This window comes from Hypomesus transpacificus, unplaced genomic scaffold, assembly GCF_021917145.1.
Source record: "Hypomesus transpacificus isolate Combined female unplaced genomic scaffold, fHypTra1 scaffold_116, whole genome shotgun sequence".
Lineage (NCBI taxonomy): Eukaryota > Metazoa > Chordata > Actinopteri > Osmeriformes > Osmeridae > Hypomesus > Hypomesus transpacificus.
The window spans coordinates 168,860-195,432 of record NW_025813700.1 but is presented as its reverse complement, the minus strand read 5'-3'; the positions used below and the strand labels follow the sequence as shown (position 1 = coordinate 195,432).

Below are 26,573 nucleotides of genomic sequence, written 5' to 3'. Positions count from 1 at the left end.
AACGCAGCAACATTCAGGTAAATGTACATTTATTATTGCATACATACAACACAAATTGCTTAATACAGAATTGTGCAATACGATGTGCACAGAAATTACAGAACCTTTTCATACTAATACATGAATTGCAATTTTCGGTTTTCTTTAATACACACAGAATATGGTCAACAACACACAATTTTCTTTACTATGAGTTATAAAGGGACACCCACCTCACAAAGAAGTACATTTGTTTCCTATAAAATCTCTTGTTCAACATGACATGAAGCGCTGGCTAAATTTCTACAGATAACGCTTCACCTACTTACTGCACATGTCTCAATAGCATAATAATTGTGTTGAAGTGGTTACATAATCTCCAATTACCAATACAAGTTTGTACGCAGGCAGACATCATCCACTTGCTTACAGTGGTCTGCCTCAAGTGTCAACAATCTCAGCCCAGAGCCTTGGATTGCAGTGATAACACAGCTGGTACATGCACAATATGTAAGAGAAGCATTAGTTAGCTGGCGTTTTAAGACTCTGATCTCTGACCCTCCCTGCACTACCCTGCTCCGTTTGGAAAAACGGAACTCCTCAAGCTGGTACAGAACGCGTGTGTTTCAAGTCGAATGGGGCATCATGGGAAGGGATAGTTTCTTCATACTGCTCTTCACACGAAACCACCACGGTAGACCTACCCAACATGCCAACGCCCCCCACCCTGTCACTCACTGAGAAACTCGCAGGAGAAAATACTAATGACATTCCGCCACACGATTAAATACTCCATATGGTGTCGTGACAATTGCGTTTGTGTTTTTTTTAAAATTATTTGAATATGCGTGTCAATGGATTTTGGAGGGGGACCAACCACAGGCCAGGGAATGTGGAGGGGGACCAACCACAGGCCAGGGAATGTGGAGGGGGACCAACCACAGGTCAGGGAATGTGGAGGGGACCAATCACAAGTCAGGGAAGACGGCACGCAGGAGAGGCCTAGATATCACCGTCCACCTCCGATACATGATGAGAGATGCACCAGAAAGCAGTATGGCTGTGCTATGGAGATCAACCCCACCTCACATTTAAACAGTACTGTAGGGGGTTTGGGTCGTGATTGGATACGCTGGAACCGCGACAGGGCAGTTCCCCCCATTACTGAGTGTCACTACTAATGAGAAGTTTGTCTTTCAGTGTGCAACCATACAAAGATACATGTTTGTTTTCCCCTGCATAAGGAGAAGACAAAGAAGCGAAAATATTCATAACTGTTCATTTCAGTGACTGTGACAGATCTGGGTCGATTACCATTTTCCGACACTGTGAACTCGTTGCTTGCATCAGATTTGGCTTACTGCTTTGAGAGCGGAGGATCACGTTCATCAGTGCAGAGCCAAAGGCAAATCAAATGCACATGAATTCGTTCCAATACTTTATCCTCGCCACATCTCTGTAATTGACCCTGATCGGTTGGAGCGCAGACTTTAGACAAGTCGTTGAGGAACGTTTAGGCGGGAAAACAGTGATAAATAACACGCTCCAACACTGTACACGCTCACGCACAGAACACACGCACTACGACAGACAACACAACTCAAATACAACACAGATACGTCTTCACCACGGTACCGATAATAAATATTCATCATGAAATACATCTGTTTTGAAAAAGAAAAAAATAGTTCATCTTTGCGAGAAATTCAAAGTTAAAAAGCGGGAAAAATACACGTTTTGTAAGTACGCCACAGAAGCCGCCCGCGATTGTTTCCTGTTTCAGATATGTCTGGGGTCTGATTTCGGCCTCGTGGGCCCATCCTAACAGAAGCAACACAAACATTCTCGGAATTTACAGCACTGGAAGGTTCCAAGCTCTGGATCCAAATGGACCAAACCAAACCACTGGTTTACCATGTCCTGAACACACGGAGGAGGAGGGAGGTGGAGGAGGAGGGCAAGAGCCTGCCGTCGGCTCCCGTGAGTTCCCTGTCGAGAGAGGGCGGGGCCCTCGAGCGTACGCGCTGGAGAACCGTCACACGGTGCGCGCGCTCACGTCCTCGCCAAACACGGTCGGCCGCAAACGCGGCGTTTCGATTCCCTTCGCGCCGAAGACACGCAGGTAAAGACGACCGCTTGTGTACTGGAAGAACACGACCGCACGGCAAACTCACACAGCCACATCACAGAGCTTCTACGGAGAGGGGAGACCAGGGAGAGGACGTGGGCCTGGTCCGGGGTCACGGCCTGATTGGTTGTAACAACGTCTCGTCTTCCTCATTGCGTCCGTCCCCCCGTCCCCCCCGACACGGCAGCAATGACGAGGACGATCACTTTACATTCTGGAGGAACCACACTGTCCCCTAGTGGTTGGAGTGAGACATGCAGACACACTGCAACAGACTGGGAACGAACGCCCGGGCAGGGCAGTGGTCTGTGAATGGGTGGATGGAGGGGGGAGGGGTCTCTTAACAGGAAATAGCGTTTTGGGGCCCAAACTATTCCCATGCAAAGCGAGCATCCTGCCGCAGAATAAGCAGTGTTGGGGGGGTGGGGGGGAAACAGGAAGTGAGACTGTCTCACAGGAAGGACGGGGCTAGGGCCAGCTGACTTGACAGCGGTGTCCCGAGGGGTGAGTGTGGTCGTCATGGTGATGACGCAGGAGCGCCTCAGAGAGGCGCGGAGGGCGATACCACACGGCTGCGGACGCGTCGCGATATTGCACAGGAGGTTTTAGCCACACGTTTGTGCGCATAGATAGAGACTTGACACAACAATATAGACACAGGCACATGTTTCCGGCCACATAACGACAATAAGAACAAAAATAAAATCCGAACCATTTATATTTACAATTGTTCATATCCGAGTTGGGAGCTTTTAACAGGACCCAACACACATTTGGTGCCCGCTTAACTGCTCTCTTAAGGTGAGAAATATATCCTTTTGTTGGATTTGGAAGTGAAACACTCTTGACTTTGTAAATACATTAGCCTTTGTACAAACCACACACACACACACACACATCATAGTTCTATACATCTAGATATGCTCTGTACATAACACGGCGGGGGGTCCTATCTCTCGGTGAGCTCCTTGGGGAAGAAGAGGCCGTCGCTGGGCCGGGCCGGGACGTGGGGCTGGCTGGGGACGGTCCTGGCTGGGACGGGGGGAGGGAAGGAGGGGGCGGCGGCGGAGGAGGAGCCGCCCCAGCCGGGATCCGAGTCGAAGCCCGAGCAGGGGAACAGAGTCTGGGCCTGGGGGAGCGAGGACCCGGAGGGGAGAATGGGGGCGGCGGCCGTCAGAGCTGTGGTCGGGGGGGAAGGGGAGTGGGATTCCTCGTCGAAGGTGACCCACTGGTGGCGTTTCCCGGGCGGGGGCGGCTGGGGGTGGGCGGCGGGGACGGTGGAAGGGGCCACGGCTGGCAGGGCGGGGGCCGGGATGAGGGGAACGGGCGCCGAGGCAGGGGGGGGGAGGAGGGTGGACGACTGCGCGAAGAGGGACATGGTTCTGCTGAGAGGGCGAGGAGGGACCGGGGTGGGGGTCAGGGTAGGGAGGAAGGCCGGGGTGGGGGTCAGGGGGATGAGGGGCTGGGCGAAAGCAGACATGGTCCTCTGGAGGCCCGGCCCGGAGGCCCGCGCCTGGGCCTGGAAGTCGGGCGTGAGGGAGCGCCGCTGCTGGCTCTGCTGCGCCAGAGGGCCCGTGAAGGGGTTGGTGCTGTTGGGCCGGGCCGGGACGGGCTCCGTCAGGAAGGGGTTAGGGGAGACGCGCAGCAGGGCCTCCTGTGACCGGCTCCTGGACGGGACCGGGGGAGGGGGGAGGAGGGACGGCGCCAGGGGGGAGGGGCCGGAGAGGGAGGAGGAGGAGTGGGAGGAGGAGGAGGAGGAGTGGGAAGCCGGCCCGAGCAGGGCGGAGAGAGGGGCCGAGTCCAGGGAGAAGGAGGAGGGGAGGGTCCCGGAGGAGGAGGGGGAGGGGCCGGGCACGGAGGGAGGCGCCCGCAGGGAGGAACCTCGGGTGAGGGACTGGGTGTTGAGCCAGGAGGAGGCGGAGGAGGACGAAGTGGAGGAGAGCAGGTCAGGCGGGAGCGTGTCGAAAGGGGCGGGCTTCCATTGTGCTTCTCTTTGGATTCCGTTCAGCCCATTGGTCTGCAGGGGAGGAAGAGGCATGAGAGAGACCAATCAGAGGCAAGGCTGAAACACGGGGAACTAACTTGAGTTCTCTCATGATTGACCGCTATTTACAAGTTAGTATTATTGATAGTTGGTGTTGGTAGTCTGATAAACAGGTTATAGGTTTGTCTATGATGAACGTAGCTAGTTTCTATGGCTGAACACAAAATACATACAGACAGAAGTCTATCTATTTCTGCTTAAGTATTTACACAAATAACACTAAGACAGACTATAGGTGAACAAATGATAGCCAGTGAAAACCAGCCGTAATTTCAGCTTCCAGGCTCTGGACACATTCACAACATCTTTGATAAAGACATAAAATAATGATGAATAATAACGATATGGCCATTGAATATGTGTTCTACTTTGTAATGTGGATCAAAGCAGCGCACATATGAAGGGACCGTTGATGAAAGAAAAATAATAACAGAACGCCAAACATCAAAACTGAGGATTGTCCAAGAGGACATTTGAATGTCGGGCTAAAAAGCAAACAGACGATCCACAACTGAAAAAAAGGAGTTACGAAATCAAATCGTGAATTCAAATCGATCCACAAGCCTTCCACAGAGGGATGCACTATGACCAGGCTGAACTGAATGAGGTAACACATCGAGGCGGAGGAAAACTCAAGAGAAAAACGTAGGAAAGACACGTGGAGGGAGGGAGGGAGGGGGGAAAAGAGGGGGAAATCAACTAGAACGTGTGTTACAGTCATGTATGAGCGGGTGTCATACGAGGGGGGGGGGGGGCAGGGCTATGGAGAGGACGAGGGGGGGGGGGGGGGGGGGGGGTGGATAGATCAAATACCTGTCACCCTGAGGGTTGCTCCGGCTTGAGAGACAGAGAGAGAGACACATGCATCAGACTCAGAGAGAGAGGGAGGGAGGGAGAGAGGGTGACAGAGAGAGAGAGAGACACATGCATCAGACTCAGAGAGAGAGGGAGGGAGGGAGAGAGGGTGACAGAGAGAGAGAGAGACTAAGAGGGGGACAGAGGCAGAGGGGGACAGACATAGCAGATAGACCAATAACATTATCTATTACAAGCTACGAAAGAAGACTGGAAAAAGGTTGGGGCAGAGAGAGAGAGAGGGAGAGAGAGAGAGGGAGAGAGAGAGAGGGTGAGAGAGAGAGAGAGGGAGAGAGAAAGGGAGAGAGAGGGAGAGAGAGAGAGGGAGAGAGAGGGAGAGAGGGAAAGAAAGAGGGAGGAGGAAAGAGAGAGGCAGAGAAGAGAGCGACAGAGGGGCGAGAAAAACGAACACGGTCTATCGTAAAAAAAACTAAAAAACATGGCTTCCATGTTTGTCCATTTAACAGCACGCAAGATCCCTGAGGAGAGAATAGAGGAGAATGTGGTGTGGGGGGTGGGGTGTAGGTACTGACCTGGGCTGTGGGGGCAGTGCCCTCTGGTGGCAGGCCGTGGGAAGAACGGGAGCGGGGCGGGGGCTTGGGGGAGGCCAGGCCCTGGGGGAGGGGCACGGCAGTGGCTGACGCCGCCTGGGGGGGGCCCGGGGCCATCTGGGGCACCATAGGGGCTTGCATGCTGGGCTGCATGCGCGGGGGGAGCTGGTGCTGGAGGCTGGGGGCAGCCTGGGGCACCATGGGGGTCTGCATGGGGGAGGAGGAGGCCTGGGGCACCATGGGGGTCTGCATGGGGGAGGAGGAGGCCTGGGGCACCATGGGGGTCTGCATGGGGGAGGAGGAGGCCTGGGGCACCATGGGGTTCTGCATGGGGGAGGAGGTGGCTTGGGGGACCATGGGGTTCTGCATGGGGGAGGAGGTGGCTGCCTGGGGCCTCACTGGAGGGGCCGCGGTGGGCGGGGGGCCTGGAGGGGGTAGAGACATGATTATACAGCCGTCTTTATTTAGCTGGCTTGGCATCAAAGCTGTTATTGCAATGCTGTCAAAACAGAGGACGGAGTCTTGAGAGTGCTGGTGTTTGAGAGTGTGTTCTCACCCAGAGGCAGGTCGACAGGTTTGGCGGGGGCGTCGGGGCCGGGTCTCGGGGCCCCAGGGTGGGTGTCTGGGATGGGGCGCGGGGCCCCGGGGTGCACCTCCGGGGTGGGCCTGGGGGCTCCGGGGTGGGAGGGGGGCAGGGCACGGCCCTGGGGGGGCACGCTGATCACGCCGGCCCGCGGTGGAATGTTCTGGGAGGGACGAGGGAGAGAGTTTGGGATGCTCAGTCAGAACGGAGGCTGGAGGATGTAGCGTGGTTGGACGTTGCAGCTTTGAGTTTTTACTGCAACTGCGACGTCGACTGCAACTCATGTCATCAGATCAATTACTCAGGTATTGGAAATGAATGAAGTCAGATTTGTTTTCATGGTCGCTTGACTCATAGGGTTCATTGTTAGAGGGGGAGCTGTTATTGGTTACTCACTGGTCTGGGCACGCCCCCGACTCCTAGTGGGCCTCGACCTTGAACACAAAACATGATTGACAGCAGTCAACAAAGGCTTGGAGCCCTTAACACACACACAGACCGTTATCCAGACACAGAGAGATACTAGACCTATGACTAGAATACTAATCACCTTAGTTCCTGCCTCCATACACTCACACACACACACACACACACACTTCTCTCTCACACACACACACACACACACACTCACACACACCTCTCCGCCCTCATTACTCACCGGCAGCGTCTGGCCTTGCCATCGCAGGGCTTTTTGATCCTTGGCAGCACAAAGGAAATGAGATGGAATATTAGGGCTGAGGACGTATTCTACCACTAGGGGGAGCAGCGGGGCCAGTTTAACGCCACGGAGCAGCGGGTTCGATCTGGTGTACACTGTCTTACACACACACACACACACACCTTCTCCAACCACTTTCACCACCTCTTAGACTACCGGGGGTGCTATCAGCAACACCCATCACACTCTCACGACCTGCTGACAAGGTTGTGAAGCTGCCAGGGTTTAGAATTCATTCGAAGCACACCGCACCCCTGGACGACGGTAACGTTCCCGGGGCTGCCTTCTGAATCACCACGACATCGCCACGATAACGTTCCTCCAAAAAATAACGTTCCTCTACGGCGGCAAAACACAAACTATGGCTCTATTCAAAACCACAGAGGGCTTCCTGGTTTGTTCTATGGGGGGGGGGGGCAGTTTCCTGCTCGCTCACAGACCCACGACATCGACACACACGCTCTGTTACCTTCGCTAGCCCTCCTGCCGAGGTAGGGGCCGTGGAGATCCTCAAAGTCTTAGAGAAAAGGACAGTTAACGGCAGCTTTACCCCCCCCCCCCCAGTTTGACAATATTTACGTAGTGCATCGCCATGGCGTTTTGTCCTTTTTTTTCCCGTGCGACTGGAGGACGGGGGGGGGACACACACGGATACACTGACTGGCTCCACATCAAGCTACCACCTGGGAGAAAACACCGAGACGGAACTCTCAACCCAGCCGAGCGCAGGACCCCGCCCCACACCTCCGGTTACCTAGGCGACTCATCGCCAGTGTGCCGGGCAGACGTGACGGTGTGTCCTTATGTGTACGCCGCTCTGGGTCAGGAGGGGGGAGGGTCGCTAAGGAACTAGGAACTACGACGGCTACAGACTGGACTACGAATTCCCGACGACACACACGCACAGCGGGAGGGTCCGCTCTGCGTTTGGGGACGCTCACGTGGCTACCACACAAACATTTACCTCCCAGCTCTCTCCTGTACGGCAGGGGGCTTTTCTCGCCTTCAGGAGTAGGGGGGGGGGGGGGGGGGTGGAAGAGAGAGAGGGAACAGAACAGCCAACAGTCGTTACAGCACCCCGTTTGCTTCGCTCGCAAAACAAGCAATGACCCCCCCCCCCCCCCCCGTTGGATGACATGCAGGGCCTCTCTCAACCCCGATTCGGAAGAGCCGCCCTTCACCACGTTCTCCCTCTAGTCTGGGCACGCCCGATTCTCGTACAGAGCTGGCTGATGAGCTGAATCGGGGGTACCTGGGATTGGAAGGTATGCTGGGGGTCAGGGTTCAAGCTGTTTGGAAGGGCTGGCTCTCCAGCGACGTGGGGTCCGGAGGACGTCGGCACAGCAGAGGAGAGATGGGGGGGGGGGGGGGGGGTCTTTACCTGAGGGGGGCGGGGGGCGCTGCGGGGGGGCCGGTCTGGCCGGAGGGGCGTTGGGCCGGGGGGGAGGGGGGCGCTTGGGCTCCATTCCCTGGAATGGGGGGCCGCCCGGCTGGTACTCAGCTGGACACCCTGTGGAGAGAGAGAGAGACAGAGAGAGAGAGAGACAGAGAGAGAGAGACAGAGAGAGAGAGAGAGAGAGAGAGAGAGAGAGAGACAAAGAGAGAGAGAGAGACAGGGAGAGAGAGAGAGAGAGACAGAGAGAGAGAGAGACAGAGAGAGAGACAAAGAGAGAGAGAGAGACAGGGAGAGAGAGAGACAGAGAGAGAGACAAAGAGAGAGAGAGAGACAGGGAGAGAGAGAGACAGAGAGAGACAGAGAGAGAGACAAAGAGAGAGAGAGAGACAGGGAGAGAGAGAGACAGAGAGAGACAGACACAAAGACAGGACAGGTACGTTAGTCCATCCTTCAGCCCAGGACGAGACTCTCCTGTCAGCTGTGAGGTCACTTCTGATTCAGTGACAAAAAAACACGAATTGACGGCAACAAAGCCTTTGGCTGCCCTCCCAACCGCAGATAGATGTTTGTTTTTGTGTCTATGAGATGCTCCAATTAAAGGACGTCACATCGGAATGTGCCACCGCCAAATGTATTTCAGCCTAATGAAAAACCAAATCCTTTTAGTTTATTTTTTTTTGGGGGGGAAGAGGAGCCAGCGATATTGAGGTCCGACACAGCACACACGGCTATCTTCAAAACCCCACACGCTAGGTTCTGTCACAACAAAGCACCTCTGGTCTACACACACTGCCACTTCACCTTCCGAGCTCCTTCTGCAAACGGCTGGGCTTAGACCTCCTTCCGCACATTCACCACAGGGCAAAAACAAGCTTTCAATGTCACGCCATGTTCCCTAAATGCATTATAGTAACCATAACAACTAGTGTGTGTGTGTGTGATTCCCATGAGTAGAAGCTTCGTATGTGTGGGGGCATTTGACTTTGTTGAGGCTCAGTGTGTGTGTGTGTGTTACCCTGTGGGGGCCCGGCGGTGCGCGGGGGCCCCCTGCTGGGCCTGCTGGGGGCTGAGGGTTCCCCGTGGGTGGGGGAGTGGCAGGGGCTGCCCCGGGGGGAGGGCACGGGGGAGGAGCCTGCCCCGGAGGAGGAGCCTGCCCCAGGCTGCAGGTGCTGGGGGAGGATCTCCTCCACTTCCTCATCCACGTCACCTGACACAAGGGGAGGAGTCAGAGACTGTTAGGAGAATAATAAGAATAAGGTCAACGAAAGCCAGTGCTGTTTGTTAACCTGTTCTGTCACAGACATTTTCAGAAGCCGAATCGTCAAATCGGACAAAATGCTGACTCATCCAGCAGAGCGCATCCTTCCTCCTCCTCCTCCTCTTGCACCCCCCCCGCCCCTCCTTCCCCGTCCCCTTCCTCACCCTCCATGTCGTAGTCGTCGTCGGCCATGTCCGCGTCCTCGGCCAGCAGGGAGGAGCTGGCCGAGGTGGGGATGGTGCCACAGATGCGCTCCACGCTCATCTCGTCCTCCAGGCTCTTGATCCAGCCCGGGCTCTTCAGACGCACGTCGATCACGTGGCCCAGCACCTACACACACACACACAGTAAGACTGACAGGCCTGTCTAGCCCAGGACAGGGGTGTTCCACAGGGGGAGAAGGTGGAGGTGGACTTACCGTGGAGGCGCTGAGAGACAGAGCGGCCAGGGCGGAGTAGCCTTCCAGGAACGTCACCCACATCTTCTCCTCCACGAACCTGCCCCCCCCCACCCGGACCACCCAGACCCCCCCCAGGGGAGAGGCACACACGTTAGTCCCAGACTCACACCCCCTCCCCGCCCCTGCTACCCTTCGAGGAACACCCCTAACGACAAACCTGATGGATTCACTGAAAGCGAGTACTTTTACGGAAGGAGGTTTCGACCGGCGAGTAAACTGACCCCTCCCTCCCTCCCACACACCTGATGAGGATGACCTCCCCGAAGACGGCAAACTTGTCCAGCAGCTCGTCGATGAGGGCGTCGTCGAAGTAGTCGTCGGGCCCGGAGCTGCACAGGGCCACCAGGACGGTGCCGTCCGGAGGCCCCTGCTGGGCGATCACCTCCCGGTACACCTGGTGACGCTCCTCGGGGTCCACCTCCAGGACGTCCACGTCGATGATCGCCATCACCGGCCTGCCCCACACACACACACACACAGAGGTTGAGATCCCACAAACTCAAAGCTTTGAGGCTTTGGTCCAGGGAGGTGATCTGTGTGTGTGTGTTACCTGTGATCGGAGGTCTTCAGCTCCGCCCTGCCGTAGTATTTGAGGCTCCCCGGTGTCCAGGGGACCTGGGGGTCCCCTTCGCTCTCAGAGGCGCCGTCCATCTCCTCGGCTGGAGGGGGAAACGCACCGAGTGAGTCTCCTCCTCTGATCTCTGACGTACTTCTGCTGTTCCTCCCCCCCCCGCGCCCGTCCATCTCTCCTCCCTCCTCCTTTGCCCTCTCTCCCTCCCTCCCTCCCTCCCTCCCTCCCTCCCTCCCTCCCTCCCTCCCTCCCTCCACTGACGTACTTCTGCTGTCCCTCCCACCCGCCCGACTCACCAGTTTTGTCAAAGTTCCACTTCCTCCTCTTCCAGAGGACGCGGTCGGTCCAGGCTGGCGTGCGACACTTCTCACTGGTGTCGTAGTCCTCGGAGAACAGGTCGTACTTGTAGGTGGGGGCGAAGTCCAGCTTCCCCTCGATGAAGCCTTTAAACACCTGGGGGCGGAGTGTGTGGGGGGGTGGGGGGTTAGCAGGAAGTGGTAGTGGTGTGTGTATGTAGTGTGTACGTGTAGCATGTGTGTGTGTGTGTGTGTGTGTAGCATGAGTGCGTGTAGCATGTGTGTGTGTGTGTGTAGCATGAGTGCGTGTCGCATGTGTGTGTGTGTAGCATGAATGCGTGTAGCGTGTGTGTGTGTGTAGCATGAGTGCGTGTCGCATGTGTGTGTGTGTGTAGCATGAGTGCGTGTAGCATGTGTGTGTGTGTGTAACATGAGTGAGTGTAGCATGTGTGTGTGTGCGTGTGTAGCATGAGTGCGTGTAGCATGTGTGTGTGTGTGTAGCATGAGTGCGTGTAGCATGTGTGTGTGTGTGTGTGTGTGTAGCATGAGTGCTTGTAGCATGTGTGTGTGTGTGTGTGTAGCATGAGTGCGTGTGTGTGTGTGTGTAGTGTGTACGTGTGGCGTGTGCAGCCCCTCACCAGGCCAGCGTTCTTCTGGTCCACCAGCTGGTCCCCTGTGGTCAGGGCGTCCCAGTTCTGCTGCCTGATCAGCTCCTTCACCTCCTCGTTGGGCAGGCTGATGCGGTAGTTGAAGTCGCCGCACCAGAACACGTAGTCGTGGGAGTACAGCAGGCGACCCTGGGACGAGAGGAGGAGGAGGGTGGGTTACGAACGTAACCTAGTAACGCGGGTATTTTCCCCCCCAACAGAAGCCCAAACACACACAAAACAAATATGCACTTCTTTACATACACAGAAATAGAGTCAAATGACCTGATTTGGTTAGATTGACCTGATGTAAAAAGGTTATATCCAGGAGTCAACATGATTTTACCAGCTCAAAAGGCCTGTTTTCAACGGTACGTGGACACTATGCAAAAACAGGAAACGGGTTGGACGACGGTTACCATGGGGAACGTGAGTCGGCGTGTGATCTCGTTGTAGTCGTCGTTCCTCTCCTTGACCTGTGATTGGCCGGCGGCAAAGTGGGAACAGATGACGCAGATGCTGGTCGTGTGGAACAGCATGCGGATGGCCACGCCCCCTTTGTTCCCGGTGGCCCCACCCATGCCCGTCTTCACGGTGTCCACGGCGACGTCCCTGTCGAAGGAGGAAGTGAGAGAGCGGAAGGAAAAGGGGCGATGAAGGCGATGTGTCTCGTCTTGTCTGCATCCGCTTTCCCTTGATGATGTCAAGAGGGCGTGGTCTAACATATGAAGGGGGCATGTCCTACCTGGTGAAGGGGGCGTGTCCCACCTGGTGAAGGGGGCATGTCTTACCTGGTGAAGGGGGCTTGTCTTACCTGATAAAGGGGGCGTGGCTTACCTGATAAAGGGGGCGTGTTGGGGGCGGATGAAGATGAACAGGCACACGCCCACCAGCTGCTCGGAGGCCAGCAGGACGTATTTGTGGTCCCGCGAGATGCTCTTCTGCAGCTCCGCTGCCCACAGCTTCTGATTGGTGGTGCTGAGGAGGGGGGGGGGGCAGGAGAGGGGCGAGAGGAGGGGAGCAAACAAGCCCAGGGGTTCAAATCCCTACGAAAGAATGACTCGGCAAATTCTCTCTTCCTCTCCTACTAAGGACAAATAATGAGGAAACGAATGCCATGACTTGTCTAATAGCAGAAAAAAAACACGTTCCTACGAGGCCAAGGGATCCAATCCTTGTCGACGCCTCACAGGAAACTGCTACGCATCAACACCCCCCCCCCTCCCCCCCCCCCACGTACCTGGCGCTAACTATGTTCCCAGCGTTGAGCTCCACCATCTCCTCGAAGCCGATGGCAAAGATGTCGATGGGGTTCGCCTTGGAGTCTGCAAGGGGAAAACACGTCCAACTGAAACCTGATCTAATGAACAGGCCGGGGGCCAGATTCATCCCCCCCGGAAAAGCACCTTCACAATACCCTTGTCCACACTAGGACTTTTATTTTGACATCGACTCCAGCTCACCCTGGAAGTCTGGGTAGCCCGCCTTCAGCGGGGCGTCCAGCAGCCAGTCGTTGAGGGTCTGGTTGCGGAAGGCGATGCTGCGGAACTGCTTGCCCCCGTTGACGTTCCACGTGCCCACGCCCACCCTCACCCGGCGGGGGCGCGTGTACTTGTGGTGGTTCTGACACATGCCCAGTAAGACCCGGGGGGAGGCTGGGGGAGGGGAGAGGAAGAACAGCGGATGAGGTGGTTTGAAGACGAGAGGGAGGGGGGGAGGGAGGGGAGGAGATAGAGATGAAGGCTAGGAGATGAAGGGTACTACAGGAAGAGGTTTAAAATCCATTCAAGGTCATAAGACATCCAAATGACACAGCAAGTCGATGGGTCAACACGGGTGGAGTTACGAAGGCACAGAAACGGATTCTGGGTATTGTAGTTACAACAAAAGCAGCGCCAGTTTGTAGGCCGCAACTTTTTTTGTAAATAATGGGCACATCCATGAGTGACAAAGAAATTGTAAAATATTAAAAAAAAAAAGATCTCACAAAGAAACAAACAGGGGCACTTAAAAAAAACGGAATAAAAAGGTCAAATAAAAATGAACTTAAAAAAACAAAAACTATTTCAAGACAGAAATGCATCCACATGGATCCTCAATCATCTAATGACAATGAGCAGCACAGGGGAGGATGTCTAAGCACACAGGGTGGGGGATGGAGGGACGGCCCTGTCGGACTGGGGCCGCTCAGATACTGTACCTGATTGTAAGATGGGCTCAGTGACTACCCGGAGCGAGCGAGCGCCGCAGAGAGAGGGAGAGAGGACGTGGTTACAAAAACGGTTCAACTGATAACAGCATTAGACCAGTCATGTAAGTGCTAATCTCGTGCTGGGAGAGAGAGATAGGGCCGCGAACAGGAGATTATGTGCTGAGCTCAAGGCGGCAAGAGGGAAGCCCTTGATCTGGCCCTCTCTGCACACGCACCGCAAGGTTAACTGAGTCACGGGCAGCATGGACTCAATGTCCCATAATCCTCTCCTCGTGGCACAGGAAGTCAACGCGAGTGGCATGTCTTTTTTTCCCCCAGACATTTGAAAGTGAAACCACTCCATATTAAAAATGGAGGGTTTTCCATTTGTTTTGTTGCTAGGGTAACCAACTACTAAGTCCATAAAAGGATAATGGACAGCACACACATGTTCATACTCATTTCTAACAAAACATATGGATGAAAATGGGTGTGCTGTCAACCGTATCGTTTGTGAACCATCCATCAAAGAATGAGTTCACGAACAACATTGAAAAGTCAAAAGACTCATTAACAGTCAGGCTAGCATTACGCATTTGGCTGCTTTCCCAGTGGGGTAAGTGTGTCTTCATGTGTATTTCTGTGTGCGTGTGTGTGTATACGTGCCAGTGTGCAAGAGAGAGAGTGTGTGTGTACCGTAGAGACTGGAGGTGGTGAGCAGGGCGCGGGCCTTGTCGGCCAGGTCAGAGTTCAGCGTGGAGCCCAGCCTGAGGATGTCGATGGCCTCCTGCTTGGAGCTGTCGAAGAAGTTGTTCTGGATGGTTCTGGTCACCGAGCGCGCGCCGTCTTTCAGCTTCCCCCCCTGAGAGGGAGACACGCGCCCAGAGGTGAGGACCCCATCTTGTAACCACCCCCCCACCCCCCCCCCACCCAACCTCACACGTTTTGACAACACACCCTCACCAAGACGCACCCCATATACACCCACCCCACACACCTATTCCAGAACAATTCAGGGGGAAAACAGGACAGGTCTTTCCCATATCCATTTTATCCGTAGTAAATAAAGAGAGGTGTTTCGGGGGTTGATTGGAGAGACCTTGCGGTGGGACTGAAGAACCGGTGACGTCACGTGGTCACAAACAAAGATTCGGGTGTTGCATTTCATCCAGACAGAACGGTCCCTAGAGCACTCGGCAAAATAATCGGAACCATTTACTCAATGAATGTGATCTATTTGTCTTGGCAGGGCAACTTTGCTCCTCGGGGAAGAATAACTTCCTACAAAAACAAGGGCAAGGAGCACTCAAGGTAACAACATCCCCCTGAGGTTAGCCAAAACGAATTTCTCTGGCATTTCGTAATCTATCTATGAGGGAGAAAAAAGTTTAATAAATAAATGAAAAGTTCAATTTCCTGTGATTTTAATAAGACCTGTGCGTTCAGTATCGGTTTACATGACGTATGCCACGGCAGTGGGATTGCGGGGTAAATCAAAAGTTTGGTTTAGCTCTGAACTGGAGGCCAAAGCTGCAGTGTGTGCATCATCAGTGGTCAGTAGAGCACAGAACCTGCGTCAACTGCAATTAGTCCAGAAACACACACACATCTCTCAGACAGACACAACATAAACACGGTACGCACCCATCCCCAAACAAACGCACACTCCCAAACACACGCACACACACCACAGACGCAAAGAAACGTTACCCAGAGACAACATAACCACCGGGGCGGGGGGGGGGGGGGGACAGGCGCTTAGCACAGACACGACAGCGACCGACTCGTCAACTTACCGAACAGGAAGAGAGAGATCCAGAGGACAGCAGAGAAAAATAGCAAACACACACACACACACAACCACACACACACACACATCCAACCACACACAGGGGTTAAGAGGCAGGAGGCACACGTTTCTACACTCAGACAGGACGACAATGTCTCGTGGACCTTCCTTCATTCCCTCAGATCAGAAGGTTCTAGAAGCATGTCGGTCACTGTGTTCCGCTACCATGCAGAGTGACTGGAGGCAGATCCCTTCAGTTTCCACTGGCTGCTTGTGACTGCAACAGTGACTCGACTACATCAATACAACACGCCTGGGCGGCCTGAACCTGATTAACCGTGTTAACATGTTTCTGCGTGCATGGTATGACACTGTGTGCGTGTGCGTAGTATGACACGGCGTGTATTTGTCTATGTGGGCGTGTATCGTATGACAGAACGGATGTGTGAGTCTCCTGTGTCGCATATGATACAGTGTGCATTTGTGTGTGCGTGTATATCATGAAACAGTGTGTATCGTATGACACGGTGTATGTGCAACTGTATCGCGTGACACCGTGTGAATTTGTGTGGAGTCACGATATCAGTGTGTTGTTTACATTTACATGTAGTCATTTAGCAGACGCTCTTATCCAGAGCGACTTACAGTAAGTACAGGGACATTCCTCCCGAGGCAAGTAGGAAGAAGTGCCTTGCCCAAGGACACAACGTCATTTGGCACTTGGCCGGGAATCGATCTGGCAACCTTCAGATTACAAGCCCGGTTCCCTAACCTCTCAGCCATCTGACTCCCGACCGTACATATTTTGTTTAGTACATGTGTGTGTGTGTGTGTGTGCCTGCCTGTGTGTGTGTGTGCACCTTGGCCTTGCCGTCCAGGGCTCCCGTGCCAGCGTAGATCTTGCTGACGTAGTCCCCGTTCTGGGACCACATGGCCCGGAACACCTCCTGGAACCTGGCCACCAGCTGGGGCTTCTCTGTGAGACCCATCTCCTCCAGCTGCTTGGGCAGCATCTGTCACACACACACACACACACACACAGGCAGGCAGGCAGGCACATACACACACGCACAGCAGAAGAGAATGCTTTCGGGTAAACAAACCAAGATTCGCTACACGCCTATTCATCCATTCTAGCAGCAGATTCCCAACCTGATACAAATTTCCAGTTTACATTTGATAAACTATGAGACGGAGGGATAGCGTGCCCTCTAAAATGATGGACCACTCCCTCATCCATTAGACTGTCTGTGTATGGAGTCGCATTCCCACAGCGGCGTTGTGTGTCCTCTCACCTCCAGGGCAAAGAAGGACTGGACACTGTTGGTTCTGTCCAGACAGTCCAGACAATTGGTTCTGACGGTCCCGCTCTGAGACCTGAGGCGGGAAGGGGGAGGAGTCAGTCGACAGAGAGGACCCTGGGAAAGTGAGTCTAGGGCGGGAAAAGACATGCCTACAAACGACTGCATGTCTGTGACAATGCGCGCGCGCGTGCGCTAGCGACGGTATCCGTGCGCTAGCGACGGTATCCATGCGCTAGCGAGCGTGCTGACCTGGTGACGCCGGTCTCTGCAGAGTAGTAGAAGAAGCCGCAGTCCTCCAGGAAGCGGCTGAGCTGGGGCTTGAGCACGCTGTGCAGCTTGTCGGCCTTGCCCCCCTTCACCATCTGGTGGTAGTCAAAGTTCACCATCCTCACGGCGCCGGCGTGCTCCGACGCCTTCAGGTGGCTCTGCGGACGCAAGAGGACAACAGGGGGCGTGACCTTGGGGGGTTGAACCGGCGGGGAAAGGTCGCGCGGGGGGAGGGGAGGGGGGTTTGGAGCGAGCGACGGGTTTGAGTGGATAAGTGACCCCCGGGCTTGGTCGGCAGGTGAAAAGGGCGGGGCTTAAGCTCGGTTTTGGTTCCCGCTGGGCGGTTGGCTCGGGGAGGCGAGGGTTGGAAATAGTCTGTCTGACGGGCCCCACCCCCCTCCCTGAGCTAGGACAGATTTGGGAGGGGGGAGGAAATGACTCAGGATGTTGCTATGGCGATGTTTAGTATGAATAGGATAGGAAGTATAGAAGGTGAGTGAAGATGGCTAAGTACGTATTGCTCAGTGTGGAAGGTTACTAGTGCAGATGGCTAGTATAGTGTGTAGTGTGGAAGGTTACTAGTGCAGATGGCTAGTATAGTGTGTAGTGTGGAAGGTTACTAGTGCAGATGGCTAGTATAGTGTGTAGTGTGGAAGGTTACTAGTGCAGATGGCTAGTATAGTGTGTAGTGTGGAAGGTTACTAGTGCAGATGGCTAGTATAGTGTGTAGTGTGGAAGGTTACTAGTGCAGATGGCTAGTATAGTGTGTAGTGTGGAAGGTTACTAGTGCAGATGGCTAGTATAGTGTGTAGTGTGGAAGGTTACTAGTGCAGATGGCTAGTATAGTGTGTAGTGTGGAAGGTTACTAGTGCAGATGGCTCATCATAGCGTGGAAGGCTCCTTACCTGGAATGCCTTGCTGAGCATGTGTTCTCCCTCCTTGGACCCCAGCAGGTTGATGTTCACCTGTTTACCATACAGCCTCCGCAGAGCACTGAAGTGCCTGGAACACACACACACACACGACAGGGTAAACACACACACCATGTGACGGGCTGGTCATGTTCTTGTGTCACTGCAGAGAGAGGGGGAGGGAGGGGAGACAGAGGGGAGGCAGGAGGAGGGGGAGAGAGGAGGAGGGGGAGAGACAGAGGGGAGGCAGGAGGAGGGGGAGAGAGGAGGATGGGAGGCAGGAGAAGGGGGAGAGAGAGGGGGGGGGGGGGCGAGACAGAGAGGGGAGAGAGGAGGGGAGGCAGGAGGAGGGGAGGCAGGAGGAGGAGAGAGCAGCAGGTGGCGTCGATACAAAGGAGAGACAGTGTGATAGATATCAGAGACAAGCTGAAGCTCTCCAGTCATGACTGAGACAAGACCAGACCAGTACCAATAAATAAAGATTAAAACAATGATGTCGGAATTCTGGGGAACTTTAGGGGTTGCTGGTGAAACATGCTGCCGATTGTGCAACGGCCTGTCCTTTAAATCTACACAGTAAAACACCAGGACGTGACGGGGCAGGCTGAAACATGGTGCCCTGCAAAACAGCCAGGCAGACTCGGTCCTCACACTAGTATAGGAAACATTACATTTAGTCATTTAGCAGACGCTGTTATCCAGAGCGACTTACAGTAAGTACAGGGACATTCTCCCCGAGGCAAGTAGGGTGAAGTGCCTTGCCCAGGGACACAATATCATTTGGCACAGCCAGGGAATCGAATCAACAACCTTCTGATTAGTAGCCCAACTCCCTAACCGCCCAGCCATCTGACCCCCAAACACCTCCAGACCCCACATATTTCACCTGGCTAGCCACCCAGCTAGCTAGCCAGCTAGCCAACCAACGGCCCCGACAGGCAGCCAGCCAGCGAGTCACTCTCCTTGGGCACGGAACAGTGAGTTCATACAGGAAGGGAGTGGTTCCTCCTTCATTATAACTCCAGAGAATGCGAGGCTCCTCTAGCTTGGGTGTGTGTGTGTGTTTGTGTTTGTGTGTGTGCTGTGCTGACCCGGTGAAAAGATTGATGTGCGACTCCCATTATTCCCCCTCACGGGCTAAATCGTTGTCCCAACAGGATTCCTGTTGCCCAACTCTCCTCACCTCCAGTATGTCGTGAACATGGTTACTGGTACAGTGCTAGTGTACAGGACAGCAGAGGAACACTGACTGGGGGGCTGGGGGGGGGGGGGGGGCAGTCAGCCCTGCAGCAGAGGAACACTGACTTCCCCAGTCTCTCCTCTGGGCTCTTTAGACTGGGGGCTCGCTGCTAGATGCCAGCCAATGCAGCTGGACACACACACACACACACACACACAAACGGTGCATGCTAGCAATCATCCACAGGCATCCACACATACGCGGGGCAGACAGACAAACACACACACACACACTTTTGCTTTTTAAATCTTTTTTGATTACCTCTCGAAAGCTGGTGCGTTGGCCTCAAACCCACGGGAGAGCTTGACACGGTGGGAGCCAACCTGGAGAGAGAGACATAGAGAGAGAGAGAGACAGGGAGAGACAGAGAGAGAGACAGAGAGAGAGACAGAGAGAGAGAGACAGAGACAGAGAGACAGAGACAGTCAGAGAGACGGAGAGAGACAGAGAGAGAGAGACACACAGACAGAGAGAGAGAGAAAGAGAGACAGAGAGAGAGAGACAGACAGAGAGTGACAGAGACAGACAGAGAGAGAGAGACAGAGAGAGAGAGAGGGGGGGAGAAAGAGTCAGGTTAGGACATAGAAAACACACACAGGATTCATGCACACTCACACACATTCTCTCACACACAGATTCAAAAGATTGCTTTTCAAAGCTATTTGGTTTGATCTGGTTTGTTTTGAACAGCTTAGATAAACATTTGCACAGAGGAAACATGAACCTGAACACCAGCCTGCCAACAACTGATATGAGAAGAGGAGGAAGAGAAAGACAGAGACAGAGCACAAGAAAGAGTTTCAGTCCAAGAATATCTGGTTGTCATGGCGTTAGTCATGGCGATAGCTCTGTCTGTCTCTCTACCCATCTCCACTAATCTTGTATTCCGTTCCCTCTTTCTGCACCAAATTCTCCTCGTCTCTCCCTCCCCCTCCCTCCCTCTCTCCCTCCCTCTCTCTCTATCTCTCTCTCTCTCTCCCTCTCCCTCTCTCCCTTCATGAACAGACTGCTGAGTGAGTCACTGTCCCAGGTCGAGGCAGCGCGGTAAGCGGGCGAGCCCAAATCGCAGCGCGCTCCCTCCCTCCCTCCCGCACACCGCCACGCCCTGCTGTCGTGGGGGGACGGGGGGACGGGGACAGATCGATGGTTATCTGACTGGGTCTCAATCTCCCCCCCCCCCCCCCCACCCTCTGCATCAGGACTGGGGGTGGGGCCTCTGTCCTCTCCTTCTGACCAGACTTCTGTCTCCACCCCCCCCCCCCCAACCCCCACCATTTAAAAGAGCGGGCCTCGTGCCAACGTCCCCCCCCCCTCCCCCTCTCTCTCAGTCTCCATCCCTCCAGCTATCTTTCAGCAATGCAGGTCTGATGAGAATGCCAACATGCCCGCCGCCCCCCCCCCCCCCCTCTCTTTCTCTCCCTCTTTTCAGGGCTCACGCTGATGCCATTAGCGGCGCCACTTCCTGTGCCCCCCTCCCGGTACCCCCCCCCCCCCCCCCATACCCCCACCTGGCTTGGGCTCTGCATATTTTATACACCATCCCTGCGCCCCAGAGTCAGAGACGACTCAGATTACCGCGAGAGCCTTCGAAGGGGCCTTCCCTTGCTGCCGTGTGTGAGTGGGACTACGTGCAAGAGTGTGTGTGTGTGCGTGTGTGAGAGACTGCATACGTGAGTTGGCAAAAAGTGTGTGTCGAGCGCGCGTGTCAGAGAGATGGGTTAGCGTTACACCACGGTGTTCAAAGAGGAAACAATCGAGGACACACACACACACATCCCTTGCCGAGAGCGGGACAAACGTGTTTACGTTTCCTCCAACCCCTTAACTCCCCCCGTCAGCGAACTGACGCTATGTTCACGACAACTCGCCTCTTTAATACGGACAGAGATTCAGAATACACCTCCACATGCGTCCTCCAGCTTTTACAGCCGTGTTTTACAGGGTCAGGACTCACAGAATTAGATCAACACTAGTAAAAGCCTGGCTATAGACACACTGAGTCAACAACTTTACAAGTTGAAACGACACCATAAAACGACATTCAGTAAATGGGGGGTTCCGGGTTCTTTATATGCATACACTAAACTAGCCATGCAAGGGACCCATAAAAGCTCTTCTACCAACACCGATGAACTTAGAGAGGAGGAAGAGGAGAGGGGTAAAGTAGGTGGCGAAAGTTTGGAGGACCCGAGTCGCGTCCTCCAAACCCTCCGTTTGAATGACAGGAGAGGGGCGAGGGGGGGGGGGGAGGGAGTGGGGAACCTTTCAGATGGAGATGTCAGCTGACCAGAGACGTTTGTCTGGTGGAGACGACAAGCTTGAGGTGAGCGAGGAAACGGAAGCCCTTCCACCAAATAGCATCTAACCTTGTGCCTCTCCCCGTCTCCCCCCCTGCCCCTCCCGATGCCGAAGGCGCTCCCATGGCGATGTCTGTGCTGTGTCACGACTCAGGACTGGAGGATGGGGGGGGAAGGTCCAGGTCAGCCCTGGGTGGCGGAAGGTTCTGGATGAAGGTTTATGACGAGGATCTCTTTTGGAGAGTGAGGAGGTTCTGTCCCTTCAGTGACAAAAAAAAACACGATAGTTCGAGGTCTTCCGATTTGGTCGACATCGAAGAAAAACATCAGTTTCTCTATCTCGGGGGGTCGTCCTTTGATCTACACGAATCGTGCGTCGCGTGACGCGGCCTCAGCGCGGCACCCGTGACCTCTGACCCCTGACACAGCACAGAGAGCGCCCCCCCTCCACCCCCCCCCCCCCCTCTTGCAGATTGAGAAGGCCATCACCAGCCAAGAGGCACAGGAACAAGCAAGCAAACAAACGTGGTTATACCAGGTGTGGATTCTCATCGGATCCATTATGGCGGCGGTTGTCATTCAGGTGCAACAACATACCCTGAATAGACTTTTTCTGAACACACAGCATGGACAGATGGGGTTAACCTGGGCTACAGCAGAGGCACCACGAAGGGCTTAAAACTCCGTATAATATGAGCCGTATAAGCAGTACATTGCTAATAAAATATATGGGTCTTCAGCTTCCTCAAAATGCATCTCTGCTTCTGCATTAGTTGGTCATACTTTACAATAAATGATGCTTAAGCTGTTGTTATTGAGAGCTGTAATTACTGCATACGACATGGAAAGGGTACTTTGTTGACAATTATTTCAGTGGTAGCTGGCTAGCTGCTAGCTTACATTTGGTTAGTTTATCGGATGAAAGAGCAGCCAAAGGCACCGTGTTCACCCGTGCTGTACTGAGCAGGGAACAGAAGGGTTAAGCCTGACTTACCTGGATTCCTGGTTGTTCCCAAAACAGAGGAATGGACCCACGGATTTGGATGAAAGATGACACTTTGTCGTCGAGGAAAATGACCTGTGGAGAGTCGAAAAGAACCGTGTTAAGAAGATACCTCACGAACGAATGTATCGTTGTCAAAGCCTGTCCACTCATTTACATTTACATGTAGTCATTTAGCAGACGCTCTTATCCAGAGTACAGGGACATTCCCCCCGAGGCAAGTAGGGTGAAGTGCCTTGCCCAAGGACACAACGTCACTTGGCAGGTCGGAATCGAACCGGCACCCTTCTGATTAATAGCCCAATATTCTAACCGCTCAACCATCTGACATCAGTCATCTCAGGGCTGCGACTGCGAGCACAAACGCAGCCGGTGCTCTGAGAGGTCAAAGACTTGATGTCATCCTTGAAGCTGAGGATGTGTGTGTGTGTGCATGCGTGGTGGTGTGTGTGTGTGTGTCTGGTAGAACCAAACTGCCTCTTCCTAGAGCACGGGGTGAAGGCGAATGTAGAAAAATGGTAGCGACAGCAAACGACTCATAACATGGTAGAGATGCCATCTTCTCTCTCACCACACCAAGACCAGAGCCCAGTCTGAGGAGTTACTATCGACCCCATAGAGGCATGCTTGTACAGGATTTACTCGAGGGAGTCTGTCACAATCTCGTCTGAAGATTGTGTTTGTTTCGGGCGTGGATATTAGTGGGCATCCGTGAAGAGATCGAAGAGATAAACAACAGTAGAGACGCCACTTTGCTTTTGCTCGAACTCCCCCCAAAAAACGTCAAAAAAAGCACCACACATCATCTCCGGCACGGTTTCATTCACCTTGGAACGAGTCTCCACCCACCTGCTCGGTCTCCACAAAGTTGGCCACCTGCCCGTCGTCGTTGGCCCCCCGGACGTTGAAGCGCGTCCCCGCCCTCTCGGAGCTGAGGCGGGAGATGACGCAGGCCTTGGCCTGCTTGTGGCCCGCGTAGATGGTGCGGATCTCCACGCCGCCGCACATCAGGCGCAGCAGCCAGTCGTCGCAGTTCACCCCGTAGTGCTTCAGGTGCAGGTGCAGCGACTGGTTCCTGCGCGAGCCAATCAAGAGAGAGAGGACGCTTTCGTGAAAACAAGTTAGGACACACGACGATTACTTCCTCAAGAGCCGGATGGGGGGGGGGGAAGTCCAGACAGGAAGTCATTGTGAGGGGACTTCCTGCTAGGCTGTTTTACAAGCAAAGCTGTGACAATGTAGCCACGCTTGGGGGGAGCGAATTCCGAACGGCGATAGAATGCGTTAGCTTCAAAACTCCGGTCACACTGCAGACCAGCGCTGCCCTAACCCACCAACAGAACCCCCCAAACCGCCGTGTCACCCACCAGAAGAAGCGGTTATCTGTGGTGTCCTCTTTGATCCGGCGGTGGGCGTTCAGGCTCAGGTCCATGCTGATTCCGGTGTGCGACCAGGCAAAGTAGAAGTTGCCTGAGTTCAGGATCTTCCTCACGTCCGCGATCCTGTCCTCGTCCCCCGGGTCGTTCTTCAGGGAGATGAAGTCCGTGGAGGTGACCCGGAACACCTCGGACTCCTGGACCTTCCCCACCGAGCTGCAGCCTGTGGCCACCACCAGACTGTGCAGCATGGAGTCACCTGACCAGGAAGAGAGCGACACACGGTGAGAACGGATGGATGGAGAAGGAAAACAAATGGGAGGTGGATTGAGTAGGAAAGGGAGAACGTTTAAAAGATGACAGATGGAGAGCAAGGAGAGATTTAGGAGAGAAGGAAAGGTGGGAACAAAAGATATTTGTGTGCCTCCTGCGAATGGCCATATTGGATGGGAAATAGTTCCTTCAACACGGACCGTCTTCTCCTTCCTCACAGAATGCAGTGTCATATCCGTGATCTCTAAGACTCTAAGCTCTAATCTGTTTGGAGAGCTTTGACAGTGTTGTGATAACAGACTCATCAAGGTCATTTCATGGGCCAGACCAGACCAGACCTCCTCCACTCAGCAGCCAAAAGGACTGGAACCAGGCTGGACCAGACCCGCGAGCCAACAGCCATGGATTCTCGGCTGTACCGCCTCTGACAGCCGGCCAGCTCCCGTCCATAACTCACCGAGATTCAGCCGGAGGACTCCCAGGATTCCGTAGGCGTCCACCATCTTGGTGTACGTGTTTTTAATGGCCTCCTTCTCAGCGGCCGCTGTGGGTTAACAGAAGCAGTGGCATTGAATGACGAGGACAACCCTTTATCAGCATGTAGATGCAGACACGCACTGTAGGGGTCAGTACATTTGGGGATGGGAGTGGGGGGAGGCACTTGTGCAACGAGTACAATCTCTGAATACAGCATCTTGTTAGAGGAATATCAAGTGTGTCTTACACAGAACGGCGACGGCGCCAGACTCGAACATGAGGCATTCCTCCTTATTCCTGCTCTCCACTATCACGCTGTAGGGAGGGGGGTCCAGCTTGTGGTAAATGCGATATCCTTTGCTGAAGGCCATTGTAGATCCGAGAAGAGATAACCTATATTACACCTGCGGGAGACATGGGGAACAGGACAAGAGTGCAATGCTGAGACGTGACATTTCGATGAATGCGTTGTGACAATATTGATTTCGATCAATTTGTTGCATTTATTGTTCACTGGCAGCTACAGCACTTGTTCTGTTCCATACGGTGTAGAACACAATGATGCTTATATGTTTGAGATTTCAGCGGCTCTAAAAAGACCGAGCCCACAAAGTGGATGTACATAGGAAGAGGCTCAAAGATGGGGCTAGTTACACACACAGCAACAGAAAAATCTACTTGCAGTTCAATTGGAAGATGACAAACGATAATGCGAACAGCCCTGACGCGTCTGATTTAGTGTCACATAATATTAAAAGAGCCAGCCGAGATCTCGATCGGGTTAGTTCCGCAGACCAATTCTATCTTGGTTAGGGTCTGCATTTAGCTAGGCCGAAACCCCCCATCCCAATAGTCACGACTTGCCGATCTAGTCTGTCCCCAACCCTCCTCATCATCGCTGTACTAGCCAATGAAAGCTGTATGTCAATAACGTTGTAAATATTCGCATCACATTTAATTCAGGAACGACACAAACATCACTGATAGCAAAAACAGAGCTGTCAGAACTTGTGCAATACAGACAACTGCTGACAGACAACATTAACACAGGGATCTTATTAACTAGCTAACTAACCGTAACCCAGCTATGGTCCAAGCACCGTATGAATGTTGTATCAGGTGTATCTTTAAACGCTTCGGTCTTGTATGCCTTGCCAACGTTAGATTGCTAGCTAACATAACATAACATTACACGTTAGCTAGCTAAGACACATATTAGTCGTCACACAGTAATCATCTAGAGCAGATTTCAATAATAAAGGTTTTTTGAAATAGCTAGCTACAGTAGTCTTGCTCGTTTGCTGACAAGTTATAGAGCATTCCTAATTACTATTATAGATGGCTGACGTAGCAAATAACCAATATGTTAGCAAGCTATCTAGCTCTTTAGACTACTTGCTCTAGCTGTCGAGCTACTGTACTCAATCCTTCAAGCAAATTTACTAGCTGGATGGCTTAGCTGGCCATTTCCTCGTCTCCATCCCTCTACGTTAGTGTCAGCTTTTACAGTTGGAGTCGTCGATGAACACTTGCCTTAAAACGGCAAAACTGCAACGAGAACTGGTTATCATATAAATATTCAAACCAATGCTTGTTATTTCGTAAATCCTTGAGAAAGGACATTAGACGTCTTACCGTATCTACCCCACCGGGTTTTTCAGTTTGACCCAAGTGATAACAATAATCCCCTCCCACCTGCAGTGGTACATTCCGACGCAAAGTCGGTGGCAGGAACGCACCCTCTTTGCGCTACCGTAAGTATCGTAATATAAGTGAACACTATCCTAACTAAAGCGCCATGACGTAATTATTTGGTAAAATATTTTACTTCCCGTTAAATTTTGATTGCTTATAAAAACGTAACATGATAACCAGTTCAGTATTAGGTTATGGACAGTAGAAAATAATATAAAGACAAAACGAACAAAATGTTCCAACCAATTCATGTGATTGACATTG

General features: G+C 53.5%; 1 protein-coding gene across 7 annotated transcripts; it reads right to left on the bottom strand.

Moving 5' to 3' along the window:
* Nucleotides 1-12: 12 nt before the first annotated feature.
* On the bottom strand, nucleotides 13-26,326 carry synj1 (synaptojanin 1). Of its 7 annotated transcripts, none has more exons than XM_047050409.1 (29): nucleotides 26,250-26,326; nucleotides 24,862-25,018; nucleotides 24,595-24,681; nucleotides 23,856-24,123; nucleotides 23,338-23,563; nucleotides 22,480-22,563; nucleotides 22,021-22,098; nucleotides 19,450-19,511; nucleotides 17,943-18,039; nucleotides 17,020-17,195; nucleotides 16,762-16,843; nucleotides 16,327-16,479; nucleotides 14,374-14,539; nucleotides 12,950-13,141; nucleotides 12,727-12,811; nucleotides 12,324-12,464; nucleotides 11,906-12,098; nucleotides 11,478-11,636; nucleotides 10,840-10,996; nucleotides 10,523-10,631; nucleotides 10,215-10,427; nucleotides 9,931-10,009; nucleotides 9,677-9,842; nucleotides 9,270-9,461; nucleotides 8,240-8,368; nucleotides 6,537-6,574; nucleotides 6,114-6,303; nucleotides 5,540-5,982; nucleotides 13-4,124 (listed from the first exon to the last, which is right to left on the bottom strand). In XM_047050409.1, the coding sequence occupies exons 2-29, from the start codon at nucleotides 24,983-24,985 to the stop codon at nucleotides 3,057-3,059; spliced, it is 5,157 nt and encodes a 1,718-aa protein (XP_046906365.1). In that variant the 5' UTR covers nucleotides 24,986-25,018; nucleotides 26,250-26,326; the 3' UTR covers nucleotides 13-3,056. The 7 variants fall into 7 exon arrangements, with proteins under 7 accessions (XP_046906365.1, XP_046906368.1, XP_046906367.1 ...); XM_047050412.1 differs by having other exon boundaries at nucleotides 14,374-14,530; XM_047050411.1 differs by lacking the exon at nucleotides 26,250-26,326 and adding an exon at nucleotides 26,148-26,234.
* Nucleotides 26,327-26,573: the final 247 nt, after the last annotated feature.